General features: G+C 43.7%; 1 protein-coding gene across 3 annotated transcripts; it reads left to right on the top strand.

Annotated features, from left to right (window-relative positions):
* The first annotated feature begins 987 nt into the window (after positions 1-987).
* Positions 988-10,700, top strand: ric8b (RIC8 guanine nucleotide exchange factor B). Of its 3 annotated transcripts, none has more exons than XM_035642942.2 (10): positions 988-1,147; positions 1,612-1,659; positions 1,774-2,403; positions 3,313-3,407; positions 4,695-4,845; positions 5,423-5,518; positions 5,716-5,860; positions 6,031-6,175; positions 6,253-6,372; positions 8,389-10,700. In XM_035642942.2, exons 1-10 carry the CDS (start codon positions 1,064-1,066, stop codon positions 8,495-8,497), a joined length of 1,623 nt encoding a protein of 540 aa, XP_035498835.1. In that variant the 5' UTR covers positions 988-1,063; the 3' UTR covers positions 8,498-10,700. The 3 variants fall into 3 exon arrangements, with proteins under 3 accessions (XP_035498835.1, XP_035498836.1, XP_035498834.1); XM_035642943.2 differs by having other exon boundaries at positions 5,420-5,518; positions 6,031-6,160; XM_035642941.2 differs by having other exon boundaries at positions 5,420-5,518.
* The last annotated feature ends 10 nt before the right edge of the window (positions 10,701-10,710 follow it).

Raw genomic sequence — 10,710 nt, 5'->3', positions numbered from 1 at the left:
TATTGAGGCTAAATGTTTTATTGAAGAAACACTTTTTATACAGAGTCAAAGGTCAGTTTTATTGACAATGACAGTTCAGCATGTTAAACAGGGTATCCCCGAGTTACAAAAATGTAAGGTTACATGTTAATTTCTGAGTGAAGAGCACTGAATAGATCTGACTGGCTCACTATGTATAGGCACAAAATCAATGGACAAACATCTGTCAGCAAGAGATTGTAAGATTATCTGGATTTCAAAGTGCATCATTTTCAAATAACACAACGCAAGTCAGCAAGTAAAAAAAACCCCAAAACTAATGTCATACTCCTATGAATGTTTTAATTAACATGCTTTCCCTATATTTTCTGGTTTAAATGTTAATAAATAATAAAGCTGACTGGTGTGTATGTTTTCCGGAAGAGGACCAGGGCCACACGTGACTTTAATCTCAGAATTCAGACTTTATTCTCAAAATTTTGACTTTTAAAACTCAGAATTCTGACTTTATTCTCAAAATTCTGACTTTTAAAACTCAGAATTCTGACTTTATTCTCATAATTCTGACTTTTGAACTGACTTTATTCCGTAATGTTTAGATATTTATGTATATATTTATGCATACTTATTCATTTCCTTATTTCTTCCTTTATTTGATCACTTTGAATAACATAGGGACCACATATGAAATAAAGGTGCATATAAATATACATATATATATTTTTTTTTAAAATTATTATTATTTATTTATTTATTTATATATATAACAGCTCTGATGGTGGAGGACGCACACACACACGTTATTTTTTTGTTTTGTGTTGTTGTTGTTGTTGTTGTGTGTTTTTTTCATTTCATTTGTAGAGGACCGTGATGTTCTCTGGTAAATCTTAATAAAAATTGTTTTTTAAAATCAAAATCTCTCTCTCTCTCTCCCCCTCTCTCTCTCTCTCTCTCTCTCTCTCGCTCTCTCTCTCTCTCTCGCTCTCTCTCGCTCCCCCCCCCCCCCCCATGCTAGCCAGCTAGCTAGCGGCACAACACTCCTCAGTAACGTCCACCCGAGCTGCCTGTGAGTCGGAGGGCCACCATGGATCTGAACAATGTCTTGTCGCGGCTCGAAGTGGCCGACGGGGGAGAGACCGAGGAGCTCCTGCGTCGGTTCAACCGCGAGGTGAGGAGCGGCTCTGCTCGTCTCTTTCCTTTTCTTTCCGTCAACCAAAACAAACGACAGCGCTAACGCTAGCTAGTTAGCCCAGCGGCTACGCTAGCTTCGGGCTAGCCGAGCCCCTCGACGTCCCTCCGAACGAGGCGCGAGCCGCTGTCACGTGACGTGGAAACGTCGCGTCGTCCAGCAACAACAGCGGGCGCCGTGAACGGGGCCGAGCGGGACCCCCGACGGGCCGTCGGCGACACGCACGTCGAGGCGACGACGCGAACGCTTCCTGCTCTCAGCAGCTCGTAGAGTTTTAACAGCGACGCTAGCAAACATCCGCTCTGCCCCTCGTGCGTGTCCTGTCAGCAGCGGCTGAGGCCTTTCCTGCACACGGGCGGCATGTTGTGTCTCGTGACAAAGTACGGCCACAGCACAACAAACATGTGTTCCTGTATCAACGACGAGTGTTATCTCTGTTTCAGAACAATCACGTCTTCACTTTTGACCAGAAGGAAGAAGCCCTGCGGAGAGTAAGCACTGTTCACCTGAGCAGGGTTGTTTTGTTTTGTTTTTAAAGTGGATGATAACAGTCCTGCTTCACCTCAATGAGTGTGTGTGTGTGTCGTCTGCCCATGTCATTTCAGAAGCTGTGTCAGAGTGTGTTGTCAGTCCTCGGGAGGCAGGTGCAGCCCGCCTGTCAGAGGACGTGCCTGGAGACTCTCCGCATCCTGTCCAGGGACAAGTGCGTCCTCGCACCGGTCGCCACCAGGGAAGGCATGATGACCCTGGGAGCGATGGCGAGGCTGCGTGCGGGAGAGGATGGAGGCGATGACCGGAACAGCTCTCGGGAAGACGCGCCGTCTGAGGAGGAGGAGGAGAGGGTGGTGGTGGAGGCCTTGAAGTGCCTGTGCAACGTGGTTTACAACAGTCCTGCCGCTCAGCAGGTCAGCGTGGAGGTGCAGCTGGCCAACGGCCTGTGTGCCAGCCTGCGTGCAGCCCGCACGTGGCACCACGAGGTGGGCCTGTTCACACTGCGCCTCCTCTTCCTGCTGTCCGCCCTGCGGCCCGATGTCCGGGGGGTCTTGCGGAGAGAATGGCATGCGGTGAAGCTACTGACTGAGGTCCTGGAGCACACCCTGGACGTGTGCTGGGTCGGCCCATATGAAGCCGCCCGTCCAGATTCGCAGGCGCTGCCCATGCCTGCGGAGGACAATGAGCGAGCAATGGAGGCACTCAAGGCCTTGTTCAACCTCACTCTGTTGGACGCTGGTGAGGTGAGTGTGTCGTGGTTGTGTGATGTAAAATGTTACACATCGCTACTTAATCTACTGTCAAAGAGTCTTGGTAAGCAGCCGAGTCCCTGAAATGTAAACGTGACTTAAAATGTGGAGCATCACTACAACCTCAACATTCAATCTATACACACACACCTTGCTGTGACCAGTGTGGCACTTAGTGTGAAATAAATATGAGGTGTGTGTGGGGGAGAGCCTATGAATAGATGTGCCAGTTTGAGTTGTAAATGATGCACAGCCATCTTTGATGTTAGTAGTTACACCTGCGTTTTCCATCTAAGACAACTCAAAATGTCTACAAAGACATTCTGAGGTTGAATTAGGAGGCACTGACGTGGTGAGACAGGTTGATGAGGTTGTGCTCATCACCTCCATTATTTTATTGTTTCGGCAGCTTATACATGACGCACTCGCTCTTTCAAAGTCGACAAACACAGACCAGAAAGTATGTCTTCTATCCTGTGAGTCAGATTAGATGATGTTTTTGAAACACTGTAGGACAATGTCGGGAATGTAATCATTTTAGTTGTGATTGATGTAGATTTAGTGTCACAGTGTGTAGATACAGTTGATTTAATCTGCATCAAACTTGGAACTCTTAATGTCTTAATGTAGTTTTACTTATTGGGCTCACGTATGACGGCTGCTCTCCCAAGAAAAAGCTTTCACCCCAGAGTGCTGCAGTACTCTGCTCCTTTTTATTTAGATCGGCCATGATGACTCTTTAAATATTCAACTTCCTATCTTTTGCAGTAACTGTAGGCCTTTGCTTCTGGGCACCTGTCCTTGACATTTTAACATGTTAACCTGATTGTTTTGTCCATCCTCAATGAAACAATGAAACAGTTTTCTTGATATTAATGTTTTTGTATATCCGTGACATGATAGGAGGATGACCACCAGTTCAGGCTTATCGCTGCAATCCTGCGTCATCTGTTGATGCTGAAGACAGAGACAGAGGAGAAAACAGAGGAAGCACACAGGTGAGAAAGCTGCTTCATGGCCGGTGAAAAGGCACAAGACCAAAGGCTCCGTTCCATCATGCTTCTATGTTTCACACATTCAAAGTTAGTATGTAGATGTGCGTCCTCGCCTCTGTATTTGGTGATTTTCTGTTTGATAATAATGCTGCTGTTCAGCCAAGACATTTGACAAATGTCATTTGAAACTGATTTGCATAGAAAAACACAAAGGCAGACAAACTACTTCCACCACGCAGCAATATAACTAGATCCGTGTACGTTGCTGGAAAATCACCTGCTAGGATTTGCATGTCAGCACCTACTTAAAAAGCACTGAGTCTCCACTGAGCAGCTGTGAGTTGGCAGCGCACTACAAACGAAGAATGATAGCTGGCAGACTGCAATGTCATTGGAAAACAACTCCAGGCAAAATAGAGATGTTTCATTGGAGCCTTATTGGGCGATTCATCTTCTAAAAAGCCTTTAGTGGTCATAATGCTGCAGGAGTATCTTATTCAAAGGGTAATGTAATGCAGGAATGCTAAAAATCTGTGGCCACAGATTCAAGCTGAAACAAGTGTCACGTAAAAGTGACAGATGTGCCTCATTACCTGTCAAGCTGGTGGCTGAACTGGTCACGGGAGTTTGACCTGCTGAACAACACAACCTAGTTGTAGTTTGTTTAAATGCGAGTATGTGACAGAAAGGATCTAAATCGAAAATGGGACCCTGAAGGGAAAGTTTTGTTTATTATTTAGTCACGTGAATATGTGGAGTTATGTAGGATTTATTTAGTCAAATTTAATCTCCAAATTTAGGCTTTTCATTTTTGAAATTTCTTGGCGTCATTCTAATTCACAGCATTATTCATTTTCTCATGTTGGCTACAGCAAAGTAAAATACATTTTAAAACCAAATGATACCAACTTCATACGTTTTGGATGATCTCAGTGGCCTTGATGAAGAGTTATATTTTCACATATTTAGTTATACAAGGACAAACATGCCCTTGAGTGTTTGAGGGGGGAATCAGAAAAAGATCGTCCCAAAACTCCTGTAGCCTGAGTTTAGATTACCACTCTGATTTTCTGTTTTATTCAAGGATTTCCTTCTTGTTTAACTTTTTAGTGTCAAAAACTTGGCAGCTGTCTTTCAGCTATTAATTCTATTTACTTCTTAAACTATTATTTTTTCACTTCAACCACTCCAGACACTTTGGCAGCTTCATCTCAGAAACTGATGATTTTATCCTATGAGGTTCAGTGAAAGGTTTAAACAATTCATTTTTCCTTTTTTTTTAATTCCCAGCCATGCCATCAACTTGCTGAACAACCTGCCTGTGTCCTGCCTGGACGTGTTAATCGACGTGCCTGTCCAGGGAGGACTGGAGAAACATGGAGGGAAAAACGTTGATGCAGTCCAGGTGTTAATAGATTTCATGGAGAAAAGGATTGACAAGGTAAAGTTCATCCTCTGCAGTGTAATACAGAGAGGATTGTGGTTTACCAGTCCAATGTGTGCCAATGTGATATGGATAGTTAATCTAAAACCTTGATATGTCCTCAAAACATGTAAGAATTGTGGAATATCCTACATTACAGTGCAAGTGTACCAGAGTTTACACCAGTTGTAATTGACAGTGCAGAACATGATAGAAACATTTTTATCTTACATGTTATCTAAAATACACACGTAAAAGAAAAGGATTCCCACATTCAGCGAGCCTTAGAACACATTATTGTGTAATTTTGCTTTGTAAAATTTTTAGGAAATTTAAAATAAAAAAAGGGAACATGAGGAGAGGGAGATAGTGACATGTGGCAAAAGTCTTTGGTTGGACATCAGTGACATTAGGTTTATCTGGTGTGTTACACACTGACTCTCAGAGTCTTACTGCACATATTCAGCTTCTCATCTGCACATCCCCTTTAGCTCATTATCCTTCAAATTACCCACGTGCGCATTACCGGTGGACATTCCAGCGTTTCAGCTCGGGCAGCCTGTGAAGAGTTTGTGGTCTGTGTCACTCCAAGCAGGGCTCCAACTACAAAGAGGGGCTCACTCCAGTGCTCAGCCTCTTGACCGAAGGATCCAGACAGCACAGAGAGATCCGCAGATATATCAAAGCTCAGGTACGACAGCTGCCAGCAGACTTCAGCAGTTTGCATTGGGTTGCCTCTGTAATATGGAAGGAGACCATGTGCGTTGCTAAACTGACTGAGTAATCTCACCTGTATAATAACCAGATTTTAGTTACCTTATAACTATTTAATTATGTGCGTGTGTTCAAAAAAATCATCTGGACTGTTGAAAATCCCTGTATATTCAGGTACTTCCCCCACTGAAAGATGTGAAGATCAGGCCGGAGATCGGCACCGCCATCAGAAATAAGTTGGTTCGCCTTATGACTCATGTCGACATGGGTGTGAAGCAGACGGCGGCGGAGTTTCTCTTCGTCCTTTGCAAAGAAAGCGGTAAGAGGGGGGCGAGTGACAGTCAGGTCAAGGGAGTAAAAGTGGCTACATCACATCAGATGATAACATATATTAGAATAACACAGCAGGGATGATGTCTGTAGTTTAGACGCGTGACTCCTGAACAAAAAGCTAATCTTCACGTGTGTATTTATGGTTTCATCTTCCAGTGGACAACCTGTTGAAGTACACAGGATATGGCAACGCAGCAGGACTCCTGGTGGCTCGAGGACTTCTCGCCGGAGGGAGAGGAGAGACTCAGTACTCCGAAGATGAAGACTCGGACACAGAAGAATACAAGTCCGCAAAACCCTTGTGAGATACATATCAGCAGAAAGCAATCTGATGTTATCGTTGTGTATGATTAAACCTTCTCATCCGTCTGTCCGCAGCATCAACCCCATCACTGGTCACGTGGAGGAGCCCATGCCAAACCCCATAGAAGAGATGACGGAGGAGCAGAAGGAGTACGAGGCCCAGAAACTGGTCAATATGTTTGACAAGCTGTCGAGGTAAAACTACCTCTGTCTGTTGGAAGCTGCAGACTCTTAATCGGCACTTAGAAAATCATGAGCTATTGATTTATGTTTAAGTTACCCGGCGTAACTGTGTTAAAAAAAACAAGGGGCAAAGAGTTTAAGAAATCCTTTACACTTGCAGATTTTGGGATTAATAGCCAGTATCACACCAAAATCCAACTCTTGTTACAGGGCTTGTTTTTTCCAGATGTAGTATACTGTATGAAACTGGAGTCCATAGTATGTGGGAAAAGTGCAAGTTGCCATGTCTACTGATTTGTTGACATGTGATGTTAGAAGGCATCTGTGTGCATCTTGTAATGATTTGGGGGATCAGGTAACCTGGTAAGAAACAAAAAAACGTGACAAACACAGAATTCTTTGACAAACAATTATGTTTCCTTTGCAAAGGCCCAACTAACATGATTAACTTTTTCTCTTTGTTGCTTCCCCTGCTCAAATTATTCATATTATTTATTGTCCCCTCTGCAAAGGGCCCCTTCTGCATTGATGTTGACCTTTCCTCAGCGAACAGAGGCTAACGTTAGTCGAGCACGGTGCCGGTACAAAAGTAACAGTGAGCCTGCTCCCTGCCAACTGATTCATCATGGGAAGAATCTCTCGCCATTAGCTGCGACTTCAATTAGGCCCTGGACTTCCTGCACGCCGCAGCATTCAGCCAGAGTAAATGGAAGCTGCCGGGACGCCACTGCAACATCATTACCACCTCTCCATTAATTATCACCTAATTGGCACACGGTCGGCTTGTTGGTCCCGGTTCCTTTATGTGCCGCATTCAGGGTTCTTAATAACATGTGTCCCTGACTTTATTCTTCTCATCCTGAGGAGCCAGACAGAGACTGGACTGAGACAGAGGTGCAACTAGACAAAGCAATTTGGATTGGAACGTGGACCAAAAGGAAGAGACACGGGGCGAAACATAAGAAAGCTGACCTCGTCCTTGTTGAGCCAAAGAGGGGGGGTTGAGCTTTAATGAGGCACGTGTGGCCACAAGAGGAAGATTCCTTTCTGAGGCTGCATCCTCTTTCTTCTCTTCCTCACTGGAGGAGATTGAAGGAGATGTGGTGGTGATGACTGAGAGGTGCCTCCTCACTACCAGCGCCGCTCTAAGGAGATCGGTCAAACCCCGACAAGAATGCGCTCCCCTAACTGCTTAACTGATCCTCCAATTAGCACATATTTTACACCCCCAACCAACACCACACTACCAATCCTCTGTCACTGATGAGGAGCAGAGGACAGGTTGTTTTTTTTGCTCTCATCGGTAGAGATGATAGTACATGTTTTTCGTTTGTTGTGTCTTGTTAGTGCTCATTGTATTGACCACTGACTTTGACCATTGAAATGAGGCTGTATACAAATCAATGCGACCATTTTTCTCAGATTTAACCACCCCACAGTTGTCCTCCATCTCCTCTTAAAGAACGTAACCTGTAGCTTTTTCCCGCACAAGTTAGATTTAATTGCAGGAATCAGTGGGAATAACAGGGGCGTTTGAATTTGAATCTTTGAAATGAACGAAAATGGGTCCCAACCCTTAAATCTTTGATGAATCATCAGAGAGGGAGTGGTGACACAAAGTGCAGGTATAATTGGATTAGTATGAAGGGGCAGCCGTGGCTTTGAGGAGATTAGTCTGAGCACTGATCCTGTAATTAAACTGCCACAGGAGAGGAGGGGCTGAGGGGCGGGGGGGAAAGAGGATGGCCCGACAGGGGCCAGTGTCCATAAAGAGGGGGGAGGGGTCTGTCGAGTGAGGGTCCTCGAGTTCTGGATGTAAGAGGGTAAAGATGTACCAGTGAGAGCTCTCTTTAGGACCGTCCAGACACAAAAGGTCCTGAACAGAGTTGGAGTTCACTGTGGAAATCTACAAGAAGACTGTCATGATCACGTGCATGTTTGAGGTGTATAAATGAGTCTTCTTATCTGACAACTCTCCATCCAGCAGGAGCGTTCACCTTATACGTTTTTTTGTCTTTGTGTCCACAGGCAGAACGTGATTCGACCCATGGGTGTCAGGCCGGACGGGACGTTAGCGCCTCTCGAAGAAACTCTCCGTGATACATCTGAGGACAACTCAGGATCAGACTCTGACTAGTGCTCTGCACACGAAGGCCACATTTCCCAGACTAAGCCCACCAGGCCCCCACCACATTTAAAGCTGTGTCCCATTTCAAGGGCTGACTCCTTTCGAAGGATGGTACCCATGAACGTGGGTCCTGTGGTCACAGAAACAGAGCGTAGAGCTGGATCAGTAAACTTTTAACTGAAAGTAACAGTGCCACATGTTGTAGTCCTCAAATTGATCTACTCACACAGAAACCAAGACTAATGGTGGCTCCTCTTTTCAATTTAAGTCCAGTTTATCGCCAGGAATTTGACCCAAATTACCCGACCAGAGTCGACTACAATTTCTAAAATGGTGTCCTCTGTCAGACATCTATTTTCGACATCTTGCTATTTAAATGATTACAGTGCTTTGTTCTAGTTCAACTGACATTTATCAATGACTGATCACAACTCAGACACAAATACACTTTCAGCTAAAATGTGATGTGGTCAAGTGACATGTTCTATTTATATACATATTGAGAGGCTGCAGAGAAATCAACCTTTTGTCAGCCTCACTGAGAGAACCGTTTGAAACGGTTCTGGGTCTCATACGATGTTTTCAGTCTAGACATGGAGCTTCTGTTGATCCAGCTCTGAAGTGGGACACGGCTTCACATTTCACAGGAGAATGTCGGGGGTCCCGTCGCCGCTGTACGCACTTCTCCAACGTCGAAGTGGACTTGACATTGCATGTATAGGAGACCTCTGCGGTTACTGTTGCACCTTTATCATTTATTTTCCTGCTCCCTTAGCTGAGAGGATAGAGGTAATGACATAATTTTCGCTGGATCTTATGATTCCCATTGAAAACACTTGTCATTGTTAAAGTCTATTTGGATCTAAATTAACATTCCTTCATCTGTGCTTTTGTTTTTTTCTGCAACTTGCTTTGTCCACTGTTTTGTATTTCTAGATAATTTAAGTCCACATGATGAAACACACAATTAAAACAATGTTAACGGTGAAGTTTCTCCTTGGTTTAAAATCACGGGGCCTGTCCACACTGGACCACAGGATCTGACGTAGAGGAAATCAGGCAGTGCCAGTGTGGACAGTTTGGACTGCAGCTCACAGTGACTTTATATTTCTTTGTGTAATGATCCTGAATGTTGCACATCAGTTAGTTGCCAAGGAAACTTTCTGAATCCAGAGCCGTTGGCTCACTGCTGTGTCACTGGAAAGTGTTTTGATGCAAGAAAATTGCATGCTACATTTTCCCGTGATGGACAGTGGTGAACCGATAGTTCTCCGACTGTTCTGGACTCATGGCAGAGAAATGTTCCAAATTGAAATGATTTTCTAATCTACATTTCTCTTGCCAAATCTGCATGATGTTAAATCAGTTTTAAGTAAAGTGATTTATATTCTATATTGTAATGTTTGCTAATTTTATATATCTATATAAAAAAAGATCCAGTGTAGTCTGTTTAAACTGAATATTTCCTTTTGTTGGTACAATTTTTAATTAAGTGTGGAAAGTTGCCACCCCTGAAGTCAGCTGCATGATATGAGAGTTTCCCTCTGAACTAAAATCTTATTTTAAATAACTTAAAAACCTTAAAATTGCTGATTACAATCTAGAGACTGAATATTGCTTAAACCTGAGAACATGTTTCATTATTACAAGATTTGGTGACTCAAGCTCAGTTGTTCAATAGTGAATAGTAATGAACACATTTTTCTCCTGACTTGTGAATCACCTCTACTGCCTCCTCACACAGAATAATGCATATATGATTTTGTGTGACAAATTAAAGGGAGAACCAACCGTCAAAGTGTCTTGTGAGGTGTCAGGCCACCATGAGCAGGTAGAACAGCTCCAACACACTTCATCATAGATCAGCAGTCTGGCCTGCAAAGGCTTTAGCATAAGAGTCACAAAATGTCCAGACTAACCAAACCATCCAGTGGCCATTTTTTTGTCTTCACTCATTTCCCCTTTAATTTGTCATTTGTAGATCTGTTTCTTCTCTCACACTCCCATGTAAATGCCTTCTTTATTTCTTCACAACCATTGTGGGATACATTCAAATTGCATGTCGGATCACATACTCTCTTATCTGGAAAAGACTATGTCATGGGAATCTTTTTGTTCTTTTTGCACATTCTTTACAAACTGTAAATAGCACCACTCTTAGTTCATGTACTGAGGCGTACTACTGAAAAGTTAATAAAATGGAGAAAAAAGAGAATTTGTCT

The sequence above is a fragment of the Scophthalmus maximus genome, chromosome 7 (genome assembly GCF_022379125.1).
Source record: "Scophthalmus maximus strain ysfricsl-2021 chromosome 7, ASM2237912v1, whole genome shotgun sequence".
In the NCBI taxonomy this organism is placed as follows: domain Eukaryota; kingdom Metazoa; phylum Chordata; class Actinopteri; order Pleuronectiformes; family Scophthalmidae; genus Scophthalmus; species Scophthalmus maximus.
The sequence above is the reverse complement of the archived record's forward strand: the minus strand, read 5'-3'. Positions and strand labels throughout refer to the sequence as shown.

Coding starts and splice junctions, on each gene's coding strand:
- ric8b (XM_035642941.2), top strand. CDS start 1,064: ATGGATCTGAACAATGTCTTGTCGCGGCTCGAAGTGGCCGACGGGGGA. Junction 1,660..1,773: donor AGGAAGAAGCCCTGCGGAGA/GTAAGCACTGTT, acceptor ATGTCATTTCAG/AAGCTGTGTCAGAGTGTGTT. Junction 5,519..5,715: donor GCAGATATATCAAAGCTCAG/GTACGACAGCTG, acceptor CTGTATATTCAG/GTACTTCCCCCACTGAAAGA.